Consider the following 26,202-nt stretch of genomic DNA (forward strand, 5'->3'; position numbering starts at 1 on the left):
ACGTCCATATGCGACGCCCCTTGTGCATGTAGCATCCACAGCGACTATACCGCCTGTCGCTCAAGGTACTTGTAGGATACGCCCGGTCTCTCGTTCAGGCCATCTCCCCCTACGCCAGAAACGCCCGAGTAACTACTTAATTTAACTCGATAAATGGACCTGTTCTCTTCCACTCAAACTTTTGGTCTTCGATGCGACCAGCCACTTCAGATTCAGGCATAACAATAATGAAAACTGTTATGCCATCGACATCTGGCGCTACCGGGCGTATTTGAATAAAGCAACTCAATTTATTAGGTCCCAGGGTCCCCACGAAGTACTGGTCGCCCAGTACAACTCCTTTTGTTGTATAGGCCCATATGCCGGCTGCTCTATCCCTTCGAAAGCTGCAAATAGGATTTAAAGAGATGGAAAGATATGAAACTGGATTTACGAAGTCATTGGGCATTGTGTACACAAACGTGGTGTGAGGGAACGATCATGTGACTTTCATACTTTATGAATAGTTTCACTTTATGAATATTGTGTAAATAGCTTAAGTCAGAGCTTTCCTTAGGAATCTCTTTCTCTCCTTGTAAACAATCACTTTACCCAAGTCGCACCCGACCTCGTTCGTGCTCTTGTCCCGTCACACGTGGAATGTTTTTCGTCGCTCCAGCTGTGCATTGGCAACGTAATATACTTTCTTCCAGCTTGTAAGAGGGAGAAAGGTTGCTCAATTGTCATTATGGGTAGTCAAGAGAGACAAGATATATCAGAAACGAGAGAAAGAATACATTAGTAGAACTTGACGGGTTATTTATATGTGTCACGGGCCAGGGCCCATATCCTTGCGGCTGTGCCGCAAGACGGCTCGTGCGCGCCAGGGATGAGAAATCGTTCCACAGCTCAGGGGCACTTGGGAACTTCTTTCTTTCTTCTTCATCTTTGATGTAAATAGCATCCTGGACTAGATAGCTGGAATACAGTTACTAGAGGCCGTTCACAATATGTATGTTTACCGAGAAACGATTGAACGCGTATGGCGGAAAGCGAAAGCTACTAGGGAACTCAGCAGGAACGCCAATCACATTACTCACGACCGTTCTAGTTATACGGACTTGATGCAGCCAACAGCGCTAAGCTCAATTCAAGTATCAAGTCAAGTATATCAAGTAAGTCAAGTAAGTTGACCGCCCAACGTATTTCAAGTAAGTAAGTCTATTATGCCCCAAACTTGATTTACTTGAAATACTATATTTTATGGGTTTTCCTGTACGACGGCCCTAGGAGTGCCGAGGCCATTCAGACCTTGTCGGCCCAAGGTGTAGGGTAATGAATTAGTGTCGCCTTCTCCAGCTGATTGCACCAATGATAATACAGGGACGCGGCAGGGGAGGCGCGGATTTAATGTTTGTTCGCCCGCGTGGTCGAGACGCGTCGCACCTGACTCAGAACCAAAGTAGTCCCTCTGTGAGTAGCATCCACGATCCGCGATCCGCCAATGATCCGCTATGGCAGCACAACAGCAGTCGCTAGAAACGCTCCTGGGGATTAAGAGCCAGCGCAAATCGCTGAAACAGCAGCTTGACGCTGCGTCCATCAAGGCTGAATCTGGGAGAACGACTCTTGCTGACCTCCCAACGGTCCAGATCGGCTGCAAGAGGTATATACCAGAGGAGTATATTGCCAACAAGAATCGCAAAGGCCGGCCGAGCTGGATTCAAGCCCATGGATTCTTGCTCACTGAAGTCAGCCCTGATTTGCGGACGTTGCAGACCTACTGGGTTTGCTCGAAATGTGATGAACGCGGGAAGAGCTCGTTGTTCGTCGCGACAAACACCACGTCGCCAATTGAGCATCTCCCAGTCGTCGACTGGAGAGTCTGAAGAGTCGTCCACCGGGTCGTATAAGGATCGATCTCTTTCACGTTCATCCTCTTTTGACATTATCTCCCGGTCAGTGACTCTGGCCGTTGCCGAGGAATTATCGCCTTCATCGATCAACTGAGGCGAACCAGTCGATGCAGACAGTCGATCATCTTGTTTAGACCGAAACGATCCTTTTCTTGTTTGGCCCAAGTTTTGGTCGGTAGAGTTCGTTGTAGAGGTGCCGGTTCCGCTGGGTGTACCATCGTCGCTGGTACGTTCCTGAAAGGGCTCCCCAGAGAGCTTGACCGCCTTGTGCTGGGATTGCATAATCTCTTTTAATACGGCTCCGCTGGTATTATTCTGTTCTTCGAGCTTGGAGCTGGGCATACTGCTCACCGACTTCTGATCGTCGTTACCTCTCTCTTTCTTTTCAACCCTCGCTTGGGTGAGCGCCCCCTTCTTCTCCCCCACCTCGGACACACCCTCCCCACGACATTCCTTATCAAGTAGAGACGGTTCAGCCTTTGAAGTCTCACGCCGACGTTGCTTTTTCTCAGCATCCTTCTTTTTCTGCATTTTGATGGCGTGGCGCTTTGCGTGGCGCTTCACCCACAGCCGACGACGCTCTTCTCGTCGACTTTTGGAAGCGTTTCTCAGGGACTCCTCTTGGCGCAGCTGGGCAACCTTACTCATTTGAACCAAGGCCTTGCTGTGAGCTAGGTCATAAGCGTAGGCAACCTGAGCAAGTTTGTCATTCTCGAACCTCTCCATACATTCATGCCTGGCCACCTCCTCGACCGGCTGCTTAGAAAGGTCTCTCTCGCCTGTCACCTTCAGATACACGACGTAGGTTCCCGGCGAGATGTCTGGGATCTCTACAGACACTGATCGATTCATCAGGTAGTTACCGTGGGACCGAGCAATGTAATCGCCGGCGACAGGGCTATCTCGATGGTGAAGCCGGAAGTGTAGTCGGAACGAATACTGACCGTGGAGACCGTTGAAATAGCGTCCGTCCAGTTGCGAAACTACGAGCACGAGAGGTGAGCTTTTGGCTACCCTAATGTGAAACTTTTCATGGTATTTTGCCTTCCACGGGACATCCTCCCCGATCCAACGCTGACAGCATCGCCAGTCATTGTCTCGAAATAGCCGGGTTCGATCAAGGTGGGAATACTTGCGCATGAGGTCTTGGTACGAGATCCAAAAGACAGAGTCGCTACCGAACTTGTGGCCGAGTTCTTCTTGAATTTCTTTCGTCCATTCTTTAGAGCCGTCGCTCCAAGGACCTTCCCAGATACCCTTACGAATATCAGCCCAAGGGTTTCGTAGCTTCACCAAACGTTGGCCACTCTTGAGCGTCCGCGCCTCCGGAACGATGTAGGCGTGACCCTCTGCAATACCATCACGCTCGCCATACCCATTTTCCAAGTAGCCGGTCGAGGTGCCAAAGAGAAAATCTTTGTTCACTTTTGACATCTCCTTATTCCAAAGCTCGTCTCTATCAAGGATATCGGAGGTAAACAGCGCAGTCGTGACACCGCCGGACAGGTCCTCCAAGCCCTCGCCGACCCAGCCACCTGCGAGAGACGCGTAGTCACCGTGTGCTTTTGCGTATGCTTTCTCGATGAGAGGGATCCAAGTCTCGTTCTGATCCTTGCACTGGGCAAAGAAGAGGGCCTTGGATCCAGTCTGATATGTTTCTCGGTAGACCTTTTCGGCATTTTCTGGACCAACTTGTTGCAGAAGATCTCGCTGCGGCTAGGAGAGTCCCAACAGGGTGACTTCAGGTAGAGCTTGTCGTCAATGATGGAGTAGATCCATTCTCCATCTCGGTAGAAGACGAAGCCATAGATGCCGACCTCGAGGTTGTAGGCAACGCAGATTCGCTTAAGACTGGTTGGAATATTAGCTAGAGCAATCAAGCCAGCCATCAGCCAGCAATCACTTAGATTCCCTTGCTTGACGTCGCCACCGTTAATGTTCTTCATAAAGGTAGGGTTTTCGAAGATTCCATGCACTCGCTTAACGGCTTTGGGCACCCTGTCCTCTGAACTCAAGAGAGACGTGTCACTCAATTCGAACTTTTGCTGGCCCAGAGTATTCAGGCAGTGACCTTTCTCGTGTTTAAAATCCCAATCCTAACTGAACAGTCAGCGAGGGGGTTCTTGTGAGCTGGAGGACAGCGAGGGCTGACCAAGTCCCAGTAGGGATCGCGATACCGCATGTTCACTCGTTTGCACTCCCTGTCAATCTTCTCGACTTTCAGTCGACACTCTGCCGCGGCACGGCCATAATCCTCTGAGAGCAATCTATTGGAACGACCAGTGTTGACTGGGGGCGGAACAGGGTCGAACGGAATGATGGCGAGAGCTTTATTGAATTGATGTCTGGAGAATCTTCTCCATATACGGTTGATTGACTCTTGGGGTAGCATCTTCTTTGTTCTTTTATGCTTCTGATTCCTCTCGCTGATCTTTTGGGGGGGGGGGGGGTTGCTTGGGAGGTCGGTGGGAGTCCTCCGACCCCTCTGATGAGGTATAGTCAGGCATTCTGTTGACTAAGTACAATTAACAACGAGTAGGTGCGAAGAGCTCTGGGAGGATGAGAGACAGAAGCGAGCAAATCTGGACCCGTGCTAGCGGATAATACCGCGAGATCGGGTGACGAGGAGGGGTATGTGTGACGGTGGTATAAACGGGAGCCTGGAACACCAAGCTTAGACTAACTTCATTTTGTTGATATAAGGAGCTTTTGGGACCTTACACCTTGACAGTGGCGACTCAGCCTACAGATAGGAGGTACTTGGTTCGGAACAACACGGATTAGCCACTGCGAATGGCTGTGTAGTCATTGTAAAGATGAGGGGGGGCGAAGTGATCTATATATCCAAGAAGGTATCTTTTTTGGCCGGATATTCATCTCCTACCGGAAGGCACCTAATGGACGCCAACTTAGAAGGCAATCAACCAATCCTGTACCTTATACTGTATGATTAAAAAGAGGTTGAGATACAACGGCCCTTAGCAGCAACACAAAACCAATTACCACTAGTGAGGCATTTCGTCGCCGTTCACGTAGTCATGACCTCACTAAAATTGGAAGGTTGGCCGTCGGAAAACGAGAATCCGTGAATATCCCCACGTGTTCTACTTGAGTTTCCCGTCCATAACCTACCATTTTCTTGAACGCCCTACATGATGCACTACCCATCGATGGCCTTAACCGACCAAATTTGATGACGTGTTAGTTAGCGCGGTCGAGTCTAGAACTGGCTTGTAGCCTACATTGTCATTACCGAGCTTTCACGTGTGCTTGTGGTCGGTTTGACCAATACAAGTCCAGTATTCCTGGAAATCAAGAGCTTGCGTTAAGGCATGGTCATTGGGCCGGGGAAAAAAAAAAAAAAAAAAAAAAAGAGAAAGAGAGAGACGGGGAAAAAGGCCTCTCTTGATTCGACTATTTACATGGTATTCTATGCCTAACGTCGAGAATATCTCTTTGAGAAATGTGCCAGTTCGATGGCGGCTTACAGGTAGTCCATTCTAGGCAACGTCTCGTACCATGACTACAACACTTTAATACTGACCGCAGGCTAAAACAGCACATAAGCAGCCCAAAATTGTGCCTTCTGACTTCAAAAAGAATTCTCATATTTTAGGACTGAACAGACGTCTCGTTTTCATCCGTGACCGAGCCGAAACGTTCTGGCAGTAAAGGCAGCCTTAAAATGCTGTTATCAAGTTACGTAGGGATAACTTGTCAACCACACGTGAAGCCACCCCTCCTTCAACGCCCTCGCTGAAAAGGGCAGCTCAAGGCTGAAATTGACGGGTGCCGGGACTTGTCTCCTCTATAAGCAGACACTTCGTTGCTGCTAGGGCAGTTACCATCGTAGCAAAACTGGACGTTTTGGTCATTCGAATTCGATTGCTCTAGAGGCGTTTACCAGACGACGCCGAAACTGACTTTTGTTGTGCTACCGGAAATCAATAATTAACTGGTGCCCTTCGCTGTAGCAGATTAGACTTCCCCCGACCCCAATTTATCGCTCTACCGGATGTCCGAGGTAACGTCCTGGGGACTCTCTGACTGTGCCGGTCCTTGACGCGCGTCATCCAGGATTCTTGGCCTTGGCAGGCTAAGCTTCAACGGCCAAAATCCGACGGGGCGTGGATGTGGTACAGTTTGTTCTATCTAGCCGTGACTGGCACCTGTGCTGCTCACGAGTGCCCGTGGCCGGCTTGAACAGATGCGGGTCTAGTCGGGTACCGACACCGTATGAACACTACTGCCAGGATGCCATGATGGATACTTTGATGTAAGCAACAGTTTCGGGTCTTGCAAAGTAGACATCGTACCGCAAATGTTAGCGCATTTGCATCTTACTTTCGCTCATATTCCAGCTTGAGGGTCGGCCCCAGTTGGGCTGATCTTGCATCGACAAGTGTTTCAAAGTAAATAAAAGTAAGCAAGCTGATACCTCATGCTCCAGAGATTCGCCAGACTAAGCGTGGGAATAGAGGCTAGCAACACCATGGTGGAGTCGTGATGGCTGTGTGAGTCAAGGAAAGTGCCTTCCATGTACCCGTCCGCCTAACCAAAGAGTATTGTGGCGAGGGAGGCTACGCCGAAGTGGACCACTAGGGCCTCGTCAACATCATAGTCTTGCTCTCTTCGCCATGGGCACCGCGACGTTGAATGATGGAGCAAAAACCGCCTTGCGGTTAGGCTAACGTCAGATCAATCCTGGTCAGTTAAGGCACTCTTCTACAACGATAAATAAGAACCTTCAGACTCCTTTAACCCCCAAAGTCCTAGCTTTTCAAAGAGCCATCATTGTAACCTCCCCGGAAAAGGCTAAACCCAGCTACGACTGTCTCTCCCAGAAGTCCAACTCCCCATTCTTTTTACAGAACAAGAAGTAAACGCCACAAAAAGCACAACATGCCTCGGTCTAGGCTATTCAACAGCCTCCTGAACAAGTTCTCTTGATAACGTGAGCCTTCTAAGGCCGCACAGAGGACATCGGCGTCGGATGACAGCGGCAAGAAGCTAGACGTTCATTCATCGACTATCGATCCGCACGAAGATAGCCGTATGTAAATCCCTAAATTCCCATACTCTGGTGTAACCGCCATGGCTCGCGTATATCGATCTAACGCGGAGCTTCCTAGCCGACGATGCTCCTCCCGCTTACTCACAGCCCAGTCCCCCCAGCGTTGGCTGCGCATCACTTGTACCCAGTCTCTCCAACATCACCAGCGCCGAAGACAAGTACGCTTTCCTCTCCACATTCGATACCATCTTCGTGATCGACGACTCTGGGTCTATGGCTGGCCGGACTTGGCGCGAGGTTCGCGAGGCCGTTGGCGCCATCGCTCCTATCTGCACCTCACATGACCCTGACGGTATCGACGTCTACTTCTTCAACCACAAGTCTCGAAACTCCGGCTCCGGTACCCAGGCCCCCGGCGGATACTATCAAATCAAAGACGCCACGCAGGTGCAGCGTCTATTCGAGTCTATCCGGCCTGGTGATGCTACTCCCACGGGAGCTCGCCTGCACAGCATTCTCCAGCCTTACTGCGCCAACTTGTCACGCAAACCTGAGAATTTGGACTCTACTAAACCCGTCAACGTAATTATCATCACAGACGGCTGCCCAACCGACGACCCTGAGAGCATCATCATCCACCACGCCAAGAAGCTCGACCAGTTCGAGGCACCCCCTTACCAGGTTGGCATTCAGTTCTTCCAGGTTGGCAAGGAGTATGGCGCGGCAAAGGCTCTGCGGGAGCTCGACGATAGTCTTGCGGATCTGAGCATTCGTGATATGGTCGATACGGCGGGGAGCTCCACCAGCTCGGACAACAATAAGACGTTGACGGCCGATGGGATTCTCAAAGTAGTTCTTGGAGCGGTTGTGCGCCGTTTGGATCGCAAGCCAACCCGAACGTAGGTTAAGCGATGAAATTTCTTGGTTGAAGGATTATTTCTCTAGATTTGAATCGTTAAATTTTTGCATTTTGACCCTCCTGAATGTGCGGCAAGCACTCATATCGGGCCTATCATACGACCCCAAAGCCAGCTCTCTCCAGGAAGTACAGCTTTTCTTGGTAGGGCCTTTTAGTTCCTGGGTTCTTGCAATAGCAATAGTTCAGTTGTGAAGTTGGTGCACAATTATGAATTATTCGTGTCTATTTCGCCTAGGGTTCCTTAGAGTCGCCGGTTATAATGCCAAATGATGTTCGCAAGCTCCGATCAAAACTCAGCTACAGCGTGAATGTTCGTGAAATATTGGTGCATCAGAAACCCTCTGCTTTGTACTAAGGTAAAGCGGAACCTAATCTGTGAATGAGCGCCCACATAGCTACCAGAACAAGAAGCACGCCAGCATATTTGAGCTAGAACATAAAAAGTGGCAGCATACCTGGGCTGGCATATGAGGTATGCTGCCGCATGTAGGCTGACACGAAGAGCGTATTAGAGGAGACGCGCCAGCACACTCAGTGTGCTATCATATATGGGCTGGCATATAGGGGATGCCAGCTCATGTAGGCTAGCTCAGACAGTGTGCTAGTGTATATATGTCAGCATGCGTGGCATACTGGCATATCTGAGCTAGGACGTGAAGTATGCTAATTTACGTGGGCTGGCATACGTGGTGTGCAGGCATATCTGGGCTAGCACAGACAGTGTGCTACTACACGTGAGCTACCATAGCGTGTATGCTAGAGCAGGGACGCTAGCACAACTAAGCGTACTGGTAGAAATCGGCTGGCACATAAGGGATACCAGTAGAAGTGCGCCAGCATGCATAGTGTGCTAGCGTCCCTGCTCTAGCATACACGCTATGGTAGCTCACGTGTAGTAGCACACTGTCTGTGCTAGCCCAGATATGCCTGCACACCACGTATGCCAGCCCACGTAAATTAGCATACTTCACGTCCTAGCTCAGATATGCCAGTATGCCACGCATGCTGACATATATACACTAGCACACTGTCTGAGCTAGCCTACATGAGCTGGCATCCCCTATATGCCAGCCCATATATGATAGCACACTGAGTGTGCTGGCGCGTCTCCTCTAATACGCTCTTCGTGTCAGCCTACATGCGGCAGCATACTTCATATGCCAGCCCAGGTATGCTGGCGCACTTCGATTGTGCCAGTTCACACTACTAGCACTTTATCTCATATATGACACTTTGAGTAGTTTGTTCCGAGGCCATTACTTTCGTCAATTTCACTTGTTTCTTTTGTTTTGTCCTCTTTTCCTTTTTTCTTTACTTGATTATATGCCTATCTCTGCCTTTTTCCCGCTGGCGTTGTTTGGTTTCGTTGACCAGAAGCCCCTGCCGGATAGTCTTGGTCTGCGGAGCGACGCTTGAGAGGGATACTCGCCTCGCCGACCTCGAATTCTGGTTTCAAAACCAGGATGGGTTGTTGTGGCAACTCGCTCTTGAGCACCCCGAAACATGAATCAGGCGTAAGTACCCCGTCGCACCCATCAAATAACTTGTAACCCTTCCCTTGACACGCAATCAAGTACGCTTTTAGTTCCTTCTCAGTCATATTAATCTCTACGTACTCAATTGACCCCTTTCCGTTCTTGATCTGGACCTGGGCTGCCAACCTGTCCTCATTACAACTAACTCGAAATGACCGAGGTGACAAGGGGCCAGTCTGAGTGTCACTGTTGTCACTGGAAGCAGATTCATCCTGCGAAAATTAGTGTCCGCTTCTCTGATAGCCGCAGCTGTCTTCTTCCTTTACCTGTATAATCTCTGACACCAATTCTTGACTCCTTATAGAAGTGGTTCCGTGAACATGTGCTCTTCTTCTCTATCGGTAAGGGGTCAGCAATAAGAACATCTTTGCTGATGGCTAACTTACCAACTCCTTGGCTTGTTGGGTCAGTCGACGAAACTCGGATTCGAGGTCTCGTTTCTTTTGTCGCGTCTCAGATAGTTCTGCGAGCTCTGTTTCAGCTTCTCTTTTGGCGCTCTCGAGCTTCTTCCCTTCTTGTTCAGCCTGCCGACGAAGTGATTCAACTTTCAGCTCAAGGACGCGTTTTTCCGCTTCTTGACTTTCTATGTTGTTCTTCAACCGCCTGGCCTCTTCCTGGAGCTGTGATAGTGTCCGCTCAGCTTCTTGTACATCCTCGTCTTCTGTGTTTGGTTGAAAGGCGCCGTCAAGAAGGTGATACTCGATTTCGGAAACGGCAGAGTCTAACAAAGTTTCGATGCCGTTAAGTGGGAAGAGATGCATCAAGTCAAGGTAGAGTGAGCGCTGGACAAAGAAATAGTCAAAGTCTAACTTTTGCCCGGTGGCAGGCCCATGCAAGCCGGGTAGAAATATCGAACCTTTGTATTGGGCCAGATCGCAAGGTGTAGGTTTTCCATAAACGGCAGGATCCGAAATTATACCTGGAGGACTGCGACTATCAGGCTGCCCGAACGCCAGAGCTTGGGGTCTTTGGCGAAGGATGTCGCCAATCTCGTCAGATCGAACGCCCAGCTTATGGGCTAGTATGGCAAATTTGAACAGAATCATTGGATCCGTAGTGTTTTCTGCTCCCGCTAGTTTCTTCTTTGCTTGCCACGGCATGGCTGGGAACTCGCGGAAGGCGAAGAGTAAGAGATGTCTGTAGGCTAGTTCGAACTGGTTAACGTCTCCATTTCGAACCAGCTTGTAGTGGTTCTCGGATACTTGGAGCAAGTACTCGTCTTCCATGCTTTTTCGAAATTTCTGAGAGAAGCCGTTCCGCAACGAGTTTCCGCTATTTTCGACGAATCTTCTAAGCGCGATTTTGTCTTCCATGTCCTCCCGAGATAAGCAAACGGAGCCAATTTGCGGCGGGCTCTCTTTAATATCGATAAGCCTCCTCAAGCAGCCGGTAACTTGTCTTAAATACTCGAGATTTCCAAAGAAACCCTCCAGTGTCGGCACTAATCGATCCTCGGTAGCCTTGCACAATTCTTCCCAAATCTTATCCCGCTGTTCGTCGCCGAACTTTCCTAGTATCGTTCGACTATCGAAGAGACCTTGAAGTAATTTCTTATGTTCGATCTTGGCTCTTGGGGCTTTGCCGCTACACTTTTTTACTGTCGCCACATCAATGTTCTTGATTTGGTGTGGATCTCCCAGACATATGTTGGACCAGAATGATTTTATTCGCAGTAAATACGACAGCAATTCCTGGCTGTCAGTCACGGGGAGTAGCTTAGAACTGCTGGAAACTTACTGGCCGGCATAGTGAGGCTTTCATCTTGCCCACTTGCCCAATCCTGAAACCCCAAAACAACGCAGGAACTTCGTGAAACGTTTCAAAGATTACCATAAAAGGATCACTATCGCTCAAGAGTCGTTTGATCTCTGCCGCTTTGCCCTTCGATCTGCGAGCTAGGATAGCCAGCCACTTGTTGGGAGGTGGTGGAATATCGTGTCTGTGATTCCGCCAATGTAGGCTGCTTCTATAGAAAAACTCTGCATCGCTGATCTGCCTTGTGTTTATATGTTCGTCAATCAAGTCACTCTTCGCGTCTTCGCTAAGATCTGGCGCCATCATATCAGCCTCCTAATCAAACCCGGCGAAAGCAGCATACCTGATGAGTAAAGCCAAATGCGCCAGCGCTTGTGCTCGTTTGCTAATACCGCATCGGCGGCAAGATATTCGTGCAACCCTCCGAGGCACTCGACGCGAGTACCCGCATCGAAGTTGAGCGTATCTCCGTCAATTCTTTTATGTTGAAGAGCCTCTTCAAATTGACGACGGTCAATCAACGCCGAAATTTGACCGGGAGACCAGCTGCATCCGCCCCGAATCGTCTCCTTCAAGCAATCAACATAGTCCCAATCAGGCTCGTCGCCGCCGAGAATCCCCTCTCTGCAGGTAGAGAAGTCGAGAGCCTCGAATCTAATGCTGGCTGTACCCAGGAATTTCTGCTCGTTCTCATCACTGAGTCGCTCCATCCGGGCGGGGAGGGCCATGTTGTTCTATCAGAGCAAGTAAATCAGAGCGAAGGAACGAAATAGGGAGGGAGGTGAGCAATGTATTCACCAGCCAGCGTTCAATGTATGACAAAATAGGAACCGCGAACCAAATGGGCTGGAAACCCGCCGAAGAAGGAGGGATCACATATAGACCATGGAAGGTGACTGAAATTGGACACTGAAAAAGGCTAGCTCCGACATAACAACAATTGCTTCTATTCATGAACGACTACATGACAGCCAATTTTAGCCGTTTATAGTAAGTTCGTTATCCTTTATTAGTCCTCATCACGCGCGAGGTTTGTTGACAGCCCAAGAATCACCGCATAATGAGCTTTGAAGACGGAAAACGCCGAACACGATTCGTAATCTCGCCAGCCGCTGCCCAGTTGGAATCTATTTCAGAGGCTCCATCGCAGAATGCAGCGTCTTCTACAGCGAAGAACTTATCTGCTGCGCAAGTGACCAGGAGGAAAGCACGACCACTTCTCAAGCCGGAGAACGCAGTCCGTGGCGACGGCGAAATTCGTGCACGAGCACTAGATAAGATCGATGGAATTTCATCACGGGAACACTATCGAGTATTTTTCCGTATCTCTCTAGGCTCCAACAAGAATATAGCAGTAGCGCAGAAAAGACCCGCCACATCTAGCAAGAATACGCAGGGTGCGCTGCTTTGGAATCTTTCTGGCCCCAACGCCCGGGATGAAGTAGCTATGGTACAATCCATTAAGCACGAAAACTTCGTCAAAGCTCTCGCAGTCTATGGGGCAGGGGATGACCTTACGGTAGCCTTCGAGTTTGTACCGCTTTCTCTTCAGGAAGTGGTCGTGAACAGGCGTCTGAATGAGTCAGAACTGGCATGCATTCTGAAGCAGGTCAGTCTTTAGCTATGTACGTCCGCCAGAGTTGATTGTAATAGGCAAAGGTCGTGAATGGCCTGTTATATCTGGAACAGCACGATTGGGGCCACCCGAAATTGACATGTTCGAACGTATTGATAGATCATGGGGGACACGTGAAGATCTGTGAACCACCCCAACATGAGTTCTATGTGGCAACTGGGCTAACTGTTTCAGGGGGTCAACAACAATGTAGCCAGCGTTCATCTCATAATCTCAGCGAGGGCCTCTGCTTGTTGACGGCGCAGCTGATAGCAGGTCGCGAAGAGAAGGTCAATCCTGATAAATTTAGTTACGGCATTTGGACGCCTCCCAAGGACGTGGTCGACTTCTTCGAGCTAACAAAGGAGCTAAAAAATTCGACAAAGGACATCGTAGCGGGACCAATGGTCAACTTCACGCCTGGTCAGAATCAGATGGAGCGAGTCTCTCGGGTAAGCAAAGTTTTCATCTTCTGAACACAAGCTGATTCGTATGAAGCATCCACTCTTGGCAAAAGCTGGTGAACCACATTCGCTCGAAATGCTTTTGCACTTGGTTCGCTATACCACGAGATGGCTGGTACGATACTCGGAGTCAACGGACGTGGATTGACCAAATCCTCAGTTGGCGTCAAGGGAAGTTAGGCCGGTTTATTCCTTTAGCACAATGCACTACACTTATCGTCTAATTCGGAGAATCATGGAGGACTGGACATTTCATCGCACGATGTATGTACTCTCGAAATAGGCGGCGCCTTGAGCCCTCTTAAATGTTGTATAAAGGCACATTATTTCTCGTGGTCTTATTTTTCCATCCTCCATCTGTTGTGTATCTACTTGAATTTAACATTCATCTCACCTATATATTTCAGCAAACCTAGCTCTACTAGGACGAAGGCCTACGATAAGGGTGAACGTAACGGGCGCGGCCAAACGAGACAATAGAATTGAGCTACTAACTAAGGGAGGCCCCAACCGAGGGATCAGCCTCGGGCTTATGTACTGCTAAACTCTGCTAAATGCACAGGAAGCTTCGTGTAATGAGCGTGGAGGCCAGAAGCGTCCTGGGCATTTAACTTCACTTTTGGGATCCTGTGACACACCCATTCCAGCCTACGTTCTGCCACGAAGTTACCGGGCGATACTTCTTTAAGGCTGGTACTCCGTAAACATGAGGTCGACGTGACGCAACTTTTCTCTTGCAGCGTTCGTTAGCTGATCCCTGAACTTCCGTGAAACAGATGCTATCTCGATGGTTAGCATGGGACCGTGATTGTTCTAGCTGACTTACCAGCGACAGCGCACGGTTTCCTGGAAACATCGCGAGTGGCTCCCGACACAGTTTCGTCATCCAGTATCGATGATAGTTCCTCATCCAATATTGATGGTAGGTCCATCGGTTCCCAATGGATATCTCCTCTTACACTATTCGCAAGCTTTTTCGCATTCGCAGCACCGTGGCCCTCGCCCTGGCCTATAGCACTTTTTTCCCCATAAACAGTTAATTTGATAATGGATCGGTGTTCCGTGCCGCATATCTTGCAGGGATTTGTTGCTCTTAGCTCGTCTTCTGCTAAGGCTACATTCAAAAAGTAGGACACGGCCACGAATACCTCTGTGACTCGTCAATTTAGAAAGGGCCAACGCTGAAAACAGACCACTTACCCCAGTCGCACAAATGCCAAATAAGGTGTATATTCCTACATGACTTGAATCTATTGGTCCCTTCTTCTAATTGGTGAGCGTGGTGTGCGTGAGTTAACCATTGCAAATACGGTAGAAGAGCTACGATACCGAGGTCTGTGGCGACCAGCAGAACATGGCCATACTTATCAACAGGAAGCCTTGAGCCGTGAGGCCCTGTAAACATCGCAAAACTTTGCGAGTCTCCAAATCTCACCTGATGGCGTAGGCTGCTAGTGAAGCCTTTGCGTATTTCGGCGAAGATGACCAGTGTTTCTGCAGCATCCGGGGACCAAGAGGCGACGGTGAATGGGTGAATTTGCAGTGTTGAGAGCAAGCTGGAAGGGATCCATAAGTTGATGTATTGCCCAGGCTCAACCTTCAATCGACTCTGAAGACGGACGAGTACTTGGATGATAGGTTTGCTACTCCAAGACAGGTCGGCTCTGTGGAACCGGCAACGGCTTCTATAAAGAGTGATCCCCGTTTGGACCGCCATAGCTAAGGAGAAGACCCCTCCAATAATATATAGATAAAGTCGAGGGAAAAGCTCTTTAGTAGGCAAGTGGCGCCATATCGCATAGCCCAACATCAGCGACATCGTGCGGTGAATGAACAGCAGAATCTCGTACGGCAATATCCTGGCGAAGAAGGAGATAGGCATCAACAGGAGGCAAATTCCACCCATAGCCTACCAAAAGTTAGTACCCTACTAAGGCTGATGACGTAGTGAAGTGTTTTACAAGAACAGCCAAGAGATTGCGAATATTGTTCACCGCAAAGCCTCCTTTGGTTACCACTGTCCCGACAGCGTGGAAACTGGCTAATATTCCCACCATATAGCCCGCACTGGCATGTACCTGGTGGTAGATTCGAAGAGGGAGGCGCAGGATGTCGGCCACGAAGCCGAAGCATGGGCTAATATAGAGCAAAAGCATGTTGATCATCGCCATCGTACCTGCTCGAGAGCACGCTTCTGACCAGCTCTGCACTTGGAAGAAAATGCAGCAAAGGTTTGCCGCAAAACACGAAGCGAAAAACATGGCATGAGCCCGACTGTAGGCGTCCACACTGCTCCTACTGCGAAGAAAACTTCGATAGATGAGGTGTTTCGTTACCCAGTCCGATGTTCTCTTTGCCAATCGCGTAAACGGCCGAAGCTTCCAGATCATTGTGAATATTGGTGGAAATAGCAATCGCACAACTCCCAGGATAAACGGGCGTAGAGCCATTGCGATAAGTAAACCACTTAATCCCAACGCGTACCCAAACGTGGTGTTGAAGTGTAGCTCCATTGTAGCAAGATATGGGCCATGCCTTGATGATTCAAGGAGCAAGCGGCGCAAGGGTCAATATAAGGCATCTTTATAGCTGAGTCTAAATTTCCCTTTGTAGGCGTGGCTTATGATGACGAACTTGGACCAAACTACAATCCGATGTTCATCGACATGGGTTGATAGACTAAGACTATCAAGCGAGGTAATACTCGCCGTTGCAGACGACATTGAAAGTTGTCCTAAACCGTTCTTTCGGTTGCGACTCTATCTTACGTGGGTCGTTGGGAATCGCCAAGATGTCAAAAATGGACAAAGGATCAATCCCCAGAACGTCCTCCCATGTTTGTGCAGGCCCGCAGCACATCTTGACGCACACTTTCCGTCCAGTTCTAGACTACCACCTGAGCGACACGTAGAAGAGTCTCCGCAAACGAAGTACAGCCTACTGAGACTTCCAATTGTCACGACCCGAAAAAGTCCCCGCAAAACGAAAGACCTGCCTTGTGTAAATGCTGGCTTCGTGTATTGCAGGTAGGAACGCCAGCGATGACCTATAATGAAGGCATAAGCAGAAATTGACGGCTGTCGCGATGGCGATTATCAGCCCTCCAATTAACCAAGCATCAGATGATGCACGGTACCGGCCGCGTCAGCCTGGTAAAACGAAAAGGTTACAGGTGATATTGAAAAGGTGTAAGTTACGTGTGTCTGTGAGGAGCACAGCTCATTACATAGTATCCACATCTCTGCCACCAGCAGATCGGACCATCTTAGTCATACGGTCTCAACACAGCCACAGTAGGGTCTGTGGTCAAAGAGTTTCATTAGTCGAACCGACTGTACTGTACTGTATCTGGTGAAGTTTACCCTTCAATATTGGCCTCAGGATTTACGGCGGTCGCGAAGGTAGCGGCGAACCCGGGCGAGAGTCAGGTTGAGAGAGGCGTTCGGGGATGACCCATAATAATAGTCTGCTGTGGTCATAATCAAACCGCTTTGATGTTGCAACACTCCTTTACATTTTACGGTACTGTATAATACAGTACAAGATACATACAGTATTGTCATATGCCCGAATCAGAAGACGTCCGTAGATGATGCGTATCAGTTGGTCTCAACTTTCCCTTTATCCAGTCCTTTTTGGACTTCTTTCCATTGTGTAATTTCAAGGGAAAGCTCATTTTGTCCGTGAGAAGTGTATCTCGCTTCCACTGTTATAGTCTCGACCTCCGAGATGCTGGGTGCATTGCTTGCAATCTACAACAGTTGCCAGCAAAGCGTTGTTGATTTTGGAAGATTCACTATACCCGCCAAACCAGAGCCTCCCTGAGAGCACCTCACTATCCAAAATGCCTGAATGGCTGTCAAGAGTCAATTCTGGCCTTGCGGTAGTGATGTCATCCCTTGCCGTACTCGCAGAGTACGCACTCAGATGTGTCCTGCTTGTGATTGAAATAGCTATCCTCCTTGGGCTCTTTCCGGGATTGCCAGGTACAATGGCTTATTTTGCCTGGGTCACACATGAGCGCCTTTGGCCTGTCCTAGATGGAACTGAGCTTGCTCACGAAGCGCGAGAAGTCTTTGCATACCTCATCTTCGACACAATATTTCTCACAGCGCTGATCTGGGGGATAATTCCCTACTTCAGCATCCCAAAAGCCTCCTACAATCGGTGGTTGAGTTATGCTTCGGGTGCCTTCAATGTGCTTCTCTTAGCTTTCACCACGTTATCTCTCAGGGCAGCCGTTTTAACGTGCATGTGGGGGCGCAAATTCCAGTCGACAGCCAGCCTTTCGCCCTTTGCAAGACAGTGCCAGGCCAACTCAATCTTTCTGAGTACGCTTTTGTTTCTAGGCTATTCCTTGGCCCTTATCCTTTTGGTATACACTGCGAGGTTCGGCCTTCCCTCACTCATTCGACAAATGCTGAACGAAACGCGTGAGCTTTTACACCATGTGGGCGTAGAAGAGAAAAAAACACAGACGAAAAGGATGACATCATAGACGACCACAAGACTTCTTGTGTATAGTAGCAACTGTCCGCAAGAGAGCTAATTCGGAGTCGGTTCTGGATTATCATGAAGCGGAGGAGATGGTATCGACATAATCGAGAATAGCTTAGCCGTGGAGCCGCCAGCCATTTTCTCCAGAATCGAGTTCTTACTGGGCATCATCATGACCAAACACAACTGGTACTTTGTGGCAACTGTTTGGGATTGCGGTGGTGGTAAGGCACGGACATCTGAGCGTCTGCCATTGCGAAGTACACAAACGATACTTAGTATCTACAAGCTGTCGGCGGCGCTGCAAAAGGCTGGTCCATTAGGTGCGAGTCGAGTATTGGCTTGCCTTTCAGGGCCATGTTTTAGGCTTTGGTAGGAGAGTATGTTGCATAGTGCTGTTGAGCTTGCATAGAATAGCAGGCTTTGCGCGTTCCGCATTCGTCGTGGTGATGATTATTACGTCATTTATTTATCTACGCAAATGAGAATGCCAAACATGTTCCGTGAGGAAATTCAACAAGTTTAGAATCGATTTTGCAGAGATTCCTAGGCGGGTAACGAAGAAAGGCCTACTGCAACAATACAAGCATACATGCGCCTCATAGTTCCGGCTATTTCTGTTACCTCTGATTCATCCATGAATCCTGGTCCGCGACAACAACATGTGTACGCTTTTCATCTAGACTACGTCGACAGTCTTCTTTACCTAATTGCATATGCGTAGCTCCCAGGCACTCCATCACGCATTTTCCAAATTACAGAAGGAGATTAGCCTTACCCTCAAAGCAGGCTGCGCTTGACTCTCGATGAGTTGGTACGACGGCCCCTGGCCCGCTACTTACGCCAGGAGTAAATCTCAAAGTCTCTCTCCGAAGACTCCTAGATGCCATCCCTCTTAGGAGGCATGGGAAGCCAACCTGTTCGTCTTGAGTCAAAGATACCGGCTCAACTTTTCTTGTCGACGGACTGGTGATAGAGTAGAAATAGGACAAGACCAAGGGCCTCGATAAAGGTAGCCATGCAAGTCCGTGACGCTGGTATTAGTGCTATCTCGTCGTACAGGGACACCCCGTCTTTCAGACCTAGTTGGACGGTAAGACGCACTTGGCCTGCTGTGGATCTAAGGTGTTAACAAGATAACTATACTCCGACCTTTCGGCAATGCGTTGCTGTGTGTTTTGACGTCGATGGTTGCCTACCTTCCGTAAACAAGGGGGTCGTGAGCTGTTGACTCAAACGAACCAAGTTTGGTGAGCAAAGGTATAGACTTCAGCTTAACGAAGTGAGGACCTGGACCAGTAGCTGATGGGACTTGTTGGCTGGAGTTAGTTTGATGACGTTTGACTCAGCTTCAGGGGATTAATGTGATTGTTGCTTCTTGATGGTAGTATAGTCTCGAGCATCATAAGATTCCTCTAGACTCAGGGATTGATGAGACCATCTTGAACGCGTTGAACGCGTTCGGCATCGAAATACAGTGACTACGGTAATGGCCGTCGAAGATGTTGCTTGTGTTCTGTGAGTTATGGGCGTGTTATTCGATTTGACCACGTGTTTGGAGTTGGGACATGCCCAAAGCAGTCCTTCAACTCAGGGTTTCAATGAACTTGGTCTCCACGCATGTCGCGACATGCCTTATTTAGCAGCAACGCTACTGTCTCATAATTATCTCTCCATAATGTCCCATCGAGCGGAATTTAGTAGAGAGCTCTTCGCAATATACCCGCTCCTCCTTTTCGCAAGCCCTGCGTGTAAGCCTTACCACCCAGCACCCATTGGCAAATTTGTCGCATTTAGAATTAGCGGTTGGCTAGTGGAGCGCCTGAACAATTAGTCATTCGGTATGTACAGACTCTCGCAACATCCTGTGCGGTCAACGGGGGGTCGGTTTCGGCTATGTTGTTAGCATGGTTGCCTCAGGACCTGGTAGCGCAGTCTGATACAGGCGGCGCTGATGTGCAGAGCATTTGCGGCGAAATTGCCAGCGGCATCACGAACTGAATCGAGATGGCCATATGGGCCAGATATACCGTACAAACTTGAAGCCATCAATGGTTTCGCTGGAGTTGCGCTCAGGGTTTGGTGACCAAAGCTGACCGGAGGTTACAGCAATTTCAAGAGGAGAGCAAGAAGCAGCCGCTATTGAGCTTCAGTGTGTCCCTTCCAGGTAAACATACGACGGCTACTTAACGTCCATATAAGGCTGATTGACTCTTTCGATTGTTGGTCTACCTGCTACAAACTGATCACCTATGAGTCGCAATGCAAACATTCATGGGCCAACTTTGACCGTTTGCTCCGCAACCGACATGACCTGGAAATCAACGATTGGTAAGAAACGGTCAAAAATACCACAGCGCATCAAATGGCTTTATATCTTTCTTCGAATAGTCAGGCACCGTTTCGGTTCGAAAAAGGAGGCACTCAAATCAGCTCCGAGCCACCGTTGGTGACTTGTTCAAAAGGATCACAATACCCCCGTGGGTAGCGCCGATGATACGATCGTCTTGGCCCTGCACTTTTTCGCCATTGCCTTGAATTTTCTGCTCCAGATCTTGCGTGTCATGGCTGCACTACATTCCTTCGCTGCAGAAGCTTTTACACTTCTTGCACTTGGCATCGTCGTCATCGGTTTCCGAACATACGCTCGCGCTAAGCAGGAGGGCATACGGAACTTAAAGATGGACGACTATCTTATGCTACTCGTCATTATACCGTACACGACGGAGATAGTGCTCGCATACACGGTTGGGGCACGATTCTACGGTCTCGCCAACAACGCGATGACTGATGAACAACGCGCCGCGTTATCACCTGGCAGTGAAGAATATAAGTGGAGGCATGTACAATCCCGACGCGACCAAATCATGTGCGCTTCAATAGTGTGACGGGCTAACACCAAGAAATCATCAAGAGTCAATGGATCAAAAATCCAGATTGCAGGCTGGGCCGTGTATGCGTCTGTTCTCTGGCTTATCAAGAGTGCCATGTGTGCATTCTATATTCGACTGACGGTAAATGGCCTTAACCATTGCCAGAAAACCTAGAACAGGCTGACACCTTGACGTTCAGAATGGCCTGAGGGCGTACCGGACTCGCATTAACGTAGGGTTTGTCCTCATCGCCGTTACGTACATTGCCATCATGGCTTCCATTTTCTTCGGATGCCAGCCATTCCACAACCTTTGGCAAATAGATCCGGACCCTGGAAGTTAGTTAGCTGTTCCTCCTTTCCGCCAGAACACCTACGTCTACTAACACTTCTTTTCAAAGACCTCTGCCAGCCTGCCTCCTCAAAGTTGCTCATCTTTCTCGTCGTCACTCTCAATATTGTCACAGACATCTACCTCATGGCCATTCCTATTCCAGTTCTTTGGAAAGCAAAAGTCCCAAAATTCAAGAAACTCATGCTTGTGCTTCTTTTCTCGGGCGGCGTCTTTGTCATGGTCGCTGGTATTCTCCGATGTGTTCTCATTCTCAAGGTTCGTCCTCGTTTCCTTACCATGAACCACGCAGTCTTGACTAAATCGACGGATGCGAAATCAGAATCCTACTACCGGTCCTCAACAAGCGGCATCCTGGGCAGTGCGTGAGTCTTTCGTGGCAGTTGTCACCTCTAGTATCCCCATGGTATGGGGTTGGATACGGCCGAAGCTGCGGCCGCTTTATCCCTCATTTCTCACGTCCATAAGACACAAGGACAAAGATGCCCAGGATGGTAATGACGTTGCATCGGGTGACTTCCGAGAACGGGCATTTCTTGAAAATCAACCTCGTTTGCCGATGAGTGCAGCTACTCGTCAGAATATCACGAGAAGCGGGAACTGGACATCTGTGTGCGCAGAGAAACGCCCGACTCTCAAATCCGTACAGTGTAAGACCGTAATCACAAAAAAAGTCGACATAGAGGTGTCTAGGTCTGTGGCAGCGATGTAGATTACAGCTTTTCTAGATATGGGCCTACCTCATCCATCACACAGAACAAGGCTTCTGGAGGCCCGGTTTTTTCGCCCAAATTATTTCTCTTACATCGAAAAGATCAATTAGATGCATCTACAAGGAGGATGGAACTGCATCAAGTTTGTCCCAACAATGCTTGACCAGCAAAGCGTGCCTCGAGCATTTCGAAAGTTGACGCATGATCATTTGTCTCTAGGATATACCAGGCATCATCTGCCGTTGCCATTCAACAGTCCGTATCGCAAAATCCACCTAGCACTTATTGACCAGTCAATCGAACCGCTCATAAATCGGCGGCGCAACCATTCCAGGGTAAGTGCGAACTGGCCGACCAAGTGCGTTTTAAACACTTGTAAGCCTGCTGATGAGTTGATGAGCTGAAACACACAATCAATCCGTTTTTTTGCCCCACTTCATCTATTGTCGCTGTGGGGTTTTCTCCAGTACCCCTTGTCCTACAAGATTTCCGTTGATCGAGTTTCGAAGACGCGACATAGGGCCAAACCCATGGCTGAAGTCAAGGTGTTCATCTCTATTCACGGACGGGTCTACCTCTGTTCTACAGGTAGATTCCCCACACTAGACTGTAAAATAATACAAAACATGTATTAATATATGTAATTGGTGGTACGTTGATGCATGGACATTGATAATCAGCCTGCTCTCTCGATCTTCGCCCTGTAAAGTGACCTTCATATGTCAAGAAGATGCACGACTCCGTTCACTTTTTGCTTCCGATCCGAGGTTTGGCATTCGCGTGGAAGAATACGATCGCATCGTACTCAACCTCGCCCCTTCTCATCCATACCCACCCATGCCTTGTGTATTCATTGCTGAATCGGCGTCGCTTGAGAGCTACATTGATACCATCCCACCATGACCGTCCACATTTTTTCTTGCATATAGTACGACTACTGTACTCTTGTGGAATGGCAGCAGTAATGCTGTATAAGAGCGGTGTCAAGTGTTCTCATTAACTAATCCTTCCATTTGTGGAGTAGCACTGTCTTGAAGATATACCTCAAGGAAGCTCGAGTACCAACATCATATGCACTGCATCTACCGCTCTGAGGGCCGATATTGGAGGTACTGGCACTGAAGGTCAACAAAGAACCTCTCTCGCCGGATAGTGGAGACCTTTGTCGCGAGCAGTCGACTAGCGGAGCCATAGACCTACCACGTCGTATCCCAAGGCCCTGAATCGCTTGCGACAATGGAGAGAAAAACCCAATATGCTTATCCCCTCCCATTTGAAGTTTTGGGGTGGTGTTCTTCTGACTATTCCCCTCATAGAACTCCCTACATTTCTCGAGTTTCCAATCGCACTTTATCAGCCGATTCTTAGGAACCCGTCTTTTCGGTCTCTTTGCTCCGGCCTTCTTTTGATCGTGGTCGATTTGGGTCCTGTTGAGTAGAATTACCCTTGCTCTGTATCTAGCCTTCACACTGCTCACTACAGTATCGCGCGGTCAGTTTAGCCTTGAGTGGAGCCAAATTGGACCTTCGCCCTTGTTGAAGGGCCGAAGTTGTCCACCGCAGTCAATCTGTAGACTTTCCATGTTCCGCTGCCTTTGTGGGGCAATTAAGGGTATGAGAATCTTATTTATATCATCTCCCTCGACTTATCCCGCACACTCTTTGACCTGAGGCTCTGTATAACCATTTTGTTGGCTCGCCATCTTCATGCCGTTTTAGCCATAGCCTAGTTGTGTATGTGCGATCAAGGACGATGATAGTCCCAGTCCATCCGCGAAGCCTTGACAAAGGGGTATCAATAGAAACTCCTTGGTCGGCTCATGTCATTTTAAGGGAAGTTCTTGTTACCACCGAAGTAGACGGCTGGATCTTTTACGGTGTTCGTGCAGAGACTCAGGACGGTGAGTCTTGGGACTGGTTGAGTACCGAATGCCTTCTATGGGTATTCGACGATGGAACAGGTCTCAGGATGTGGCAGGACTCGCCTCAGCCATCACGCTTCAGTTCGCCGGAGCCGCAATACAAATTCGAAACCATCGTAGGACATTGTGAGTTAAGCAACGGGGAATGCTATCTTGCGGTCAAGTGGAAAGACCGCGTCTCCCCAACATGGGAGTTGGAGCAAGACATGGCTTATTGCGCCGACGTTGTCACGAACTATTTCATATAAGAAGATCTTGAATGGCCTGAAGGCGCCTTAGAACAGCTTTGACTAGGGTTCAAGACCTACAAGTTTGGAGATGTAGCGTCCGAATACGCACATAACATCCAGGCTACTTACTTTTTGGCAAGGGCATCACGCTCAAGCCAAGATGGGAACCTCCAGTCGAGCTGTGTTATTAGCCGCAAACTACATAACGTCTTTGAACGGCGAATCACCGCGTGGCCATCGGAACTTTCCTCCGTTCCAGAATCATCTAATGAATTCACGGCGGCGAATTAACTTATCGACTCCTTACAAGGAATCATTAACTGCAGCACCAAAACACCCGTGGGTGGGTAAAGGGACCCTCAAACTACACTATTCGTGCGGCTGTGCTCGGAGATAATTCTTCGCTGGCTATGGTTACTGCTGGTTTCGCGGCGCTGGTTAGCTCTAGGACTCGACGTGGGAGAAAAGGCCGGATGGCCGCTCAGGTGCGATGGATCCAGAACCTAGTTTGAAATAAATTTGTGTTCGCCCCTAGCATGGACTGCCTTCTTTTCTTTTCTTTTGTTTTTCTTTTTTAACCTCTCCCTCCCCGTGCTTACAAACCGTCGGTCCTCAGATGGAGAAATGCTGGTTGGTATTTGCAGGGTTCGCCGTCATACCACGAGCGGCCGAAACAAACCTCTCCGCTGCTGCTTGCTCGGTTGACGATTCAACGTAAGCACCTAGATGTGTCACACAGTCACTACGTAAAGCTTTCTAGTCACATCAAGCATAGGAATTAAGTGTTGAAAGAGCCGTAAGTATTCCGCAAAGATGTCGGCTTTGACCCCGTTTTATGTGGTGAGTCAGCCACAAACTACTATAGTCAATAAGCAAGCGAGCTGCGGGGCAACGGCGAGCTTGTCACCGTCTGAATTGAGACAGACAAAGAACACCTCAAATTATTTGGAGCTCAACCAACTCGGCTTCTTCAGCCATCCACTAACTCTCCAAGTAACGGCGTCTCTATATCTGTCTAGAAGACCCTCATAAGACATCAAGAAAAAGGAGTCACTTCCAAAGACATGCCCAACCTTTTCTAGGATCTCCTCAGGCCACTCCATCGAGCCACCACTCCACGGCCCTTCCCAGATGCCCATACGGAGCGTTCCCCAAGGGTTCCGTAGCTTCACTAGACGTTGGCCACTCTTTTTAGTATACACACCTCTGTCACTACAGAAATGACGTTCAAAGCCATGGTAACAACGCAAATGCGTAATGGGAAGCGCCTCGGGACTAGCTGTGGCAGATGAAGATGAGTTAACGTACAAAGACTATAACAATTAGCTTTCATACCTCAATAAAGGTCTTAAGAGATTTAAAATCTGTAGTAAATATGAGGTAACTAAGGGGAGAATTGCTTTTAATAATAATAAGAAGCAGAATGGTTTTTTTAATACTAAACGTAAGAAAAGAATAAAAGAACTTCCCTTGATAAGCTCAAAGGAGAAGCAAGAAATGAAAATCAGGAAAAGCATCATTTAGCCACTCTTCTTAATCATCTAATCTCTTCGAGTTTTAAGTCTTCTTGTAAGGTAATAGAAATAGATATAGAACAACCTTCTATGGTGGTATTTATTTCTTCAATTCTAAAAGTGGGTCTATTTTAGACCCACTTTTTAGTTTTTCTTAAATTATAAGAGTTCTAGTTAAGTAGAATTCCTAGAAGTTTATTTACTTATAGATTGTATCGTAATAAGCTTATTTTAAAAAAGTATAGCTATTTTAGGCTTAGTTTGGAATTTTAATAGATTTTTCAAAATCGTGATTTAAGGTGTAAATCTTACTGTCCCGCTCGCCTGTATGTCCCGCTCGCTTGTGAACTACGTTATATTATTTAGCTTTATTAATACTTTAATAACCTTCTAGAATAATATATATTAAACTCACTGGAAGTTAATAAAGATAGCTTATATAGCTTACTTAAATAATATATTTATTTACTTAAAGAATGAAAAATCTTATATAAAATAACTATAATAGATAATTAATTAACGTACGTGATAAGCGAGTGCACCAACCAAGTGAGTGCACCAAAGCAGTTTTACACCTTAAAACGCGATTTTTAAAAAATTTCTTAAAAATCTAAACTACGCTTAAAATGGCTATAATTTAAACTATACCTCTATTAGTTTGTTTATAAAAGTAATAAAATTTCCTAGATTTTTAAAAAAATTCCTTATAAAGTTATTTAAAAAAATCTTATTCACACTGTTTTTTTTCTTATTTTTATTTTTAAAAAGCTAAATAAATTTTTAAAAAGTCTAGAAAAAATACTATCTTGTGACTTTTTTATTTGAATATCTAAAATTAATTCCCTAAAATTCCTAGAATTATATAGCTAATTTTAGGAAATTGAAAATTATGACTTTTAGCTGTAC

At 48.0% G+C, this 26,202-nt stretch overlaps 9 protein-coding genes across 9 annotated transcripts; 5 read left to right on the forward strand and 4 right to left on the reverse strand.

Annotated features, from left to right (window-relative positions):
• Window positions 1–1,514: 1,514 nt before the first annotated feature.
• BGZ61DRAFT_542071 (uncharacterized protein) lies at window positions 1,515–4,287 on the reverse strand (the record flags this gene model as incomplete). Its single annotated transcript, XM_046255132.1, has 3 exons — window positions 1,515–3,530; window positions 3,584–3,991; window positions 4,048–4,287. The coding sequence occupies 3 exons, from the start codon at window positions 4,285–4,287 to the stop codon at window positions 1,515–1,517; spliced, it is 2,664 nt and encodes an 887-aa protein (XP_046093536.1).
• Window positions 4,288–6,989: 2,702 nt separating this feature from the next.
• BGZ61DRAFT_542072 (uncharacterized protein) lies at window positions 6,990–7,812 on the forward strand (the record flags this gene model as incomplete). Its single annotated transcript, XM_046255133.1, has 2 exons — window positions 6,990–6,998; window positions 7,057–7,812. The coding sequence occupies 2 exons, from the start codon at window positions 6,990–6,992 to the stop codon at window positions 7,810–7,812; spliced, it is 765 nt and encodes a 254-aa protein (XP_046093537.1).
• A 1,928-nt stretch (window positions 7,813–9,740) lies between these two features.
• On the reverse strand, window positions 9,741–11,846 carry BGZ61DRAFT_375419 (uncharacterized protein; the record flags this gene model as incomplete). Its single annotated transcript, XM_046242408.1, has 4 exons — window positions 9,741–10,604; window positions 10,698–11,054; window positions 11,101–11,411; window positions 11,462–11,846. 4 exons carry the CDS (start codon window positions 11,844–11,846, stop codon window positions 9,741–9,743), a joined length of 1,917 nt encoding a protein of 638 aa, XP_046093538.1.
• Window positions 11,847–12,418: 572 nt separating this feature from the next.
• Window positions 12,419–13,179, forward strand: BGZ61DRAFT_279916 (kinase-like domain-containing protein; the record flags this gene model as incomplete). The annotated part of the gene is made up of 3 exons (XM_046238449.1): window positions 12,419–12,727; window positions 12,778–12,877; window positions 12,929–13,179. Coding segments are annotated over 3 exons (660 nt in total), but the record flags the coding sequence as incomplete, so codon positions are not given.
• A 702-nt stretch (window positions 13,180–13,881) lies between these two features.
• BGZ61DRAFT_542075 (uncharacterized protein) lies at window positions 13,882–14,129 on the reverse strand (the record flags this gene model as incomplete). The annotated part of the gene is made up of 2 exons (XM_046255134.1): window positions 13,882–13,976; window positions 14,024–14,129. 2 exons carry the CDS (start codon window positions 14,127–14,129, stop codon window positions 13,882–13,884), a joined length of 201 nt encoding a protein of 66 aa, XP_046093540.1.
• A 233-nt stretch (window positions 14,130–14,362) lies between these two features.
• Window positions 14,363–15,710, reverse strand: BGZ61DRAFT_375439 (uncharacterized protein; the record flags this gene model as incomplete). The annotated part of the gene is made up of 2 exons (XM_046242411.1): window positions 14,363–15,106; window positions 15,159–15,710. The coding sequence occupies 2 exons, from the start codon at window positions 15,708–15,710 to the stop codon at window positions 14,363–14,365; spliced, it is 1,296 nt and encodes a 431-aa protein (XP_046093541.1).
• Window positions 15,711–17,086: 1,376 nt separating this feature from the next.
• BGZ61DRAFT_375444 (uncharacterized protein) lies at window positions 17,087–17,695 on the forward strand (the record flags this gene model as incomplete). The annotated part of the gene is made up of 1 exon (XM_046242413.1): window positions 17,087–17,695. The coding sequence occupies one exon, from the start codon at window positions 17,087–17,089 to the stop codon at window positions 17,693–17,695; it is 609 nt and encodes a 202-aa protein (XP_046093542.1).
• A 2,563-nt stretch (window positions 17,696–20,258) lies between these two features.
• Window positions 20,259–21,630, forward strand: BGZ61DRAFT_375413 (uncharacterized protein; the record flags this gene model as incomplete). The annotated part of the gene is made up of 5 exons (XM_046242406.1): window positions 20,259–20,537; window positions 20,598–20,708; window positions 20,767–20,905; window positions 20,968–21,176; window positions 21,241–21,630. The coding sequence occupies 5 exons, from the start codon at window positions 20,259–20,261 to the stop codon at window positions 21,628–21,630; spliced, it is 1,128 nt and encodes a 375-aa protein (XP_046093543.1).
• A 1,753-nt stretch (window positions 21,631–23,383) lies between these two features.
• BGZ61DRAFT_375442 (uncharacterized protein) lies at window positions 23,384–23,800 on the forward strand (the record flags this gene model as incomplete). The annotated part of the gene is made up of 1 exon (XM_046242412.1): window positions 23,384–23,800. The coding sequence occupies one exon, from the start codon at window positions 23,384–23,386 to the stop codon at window positions 23,798–23,800; it is 417 nt and encodes a 138-aa protein (XP_046093544.1).
• Between the last annotated feature and the right edge of the window lie 2,402 nt (window positions 23,801–26,202).

Source organism: Ilyonectria robusta (genome assembly GCF_021365365.1).
Source record: "Ilyonectria robusta strain PMI_751 chromosome Unknown BGZ61scaffold_89, whole genome shotgun sequence".
In the NCBI taxonomy this organism is placed as follows: domain Eukaryota; kingdom Fungi; phylum Ascomycota; class Sordariomycetes; order Hypocreales; family Nectriaceae; genus Ilyonectria; species Ilyonectria robusta.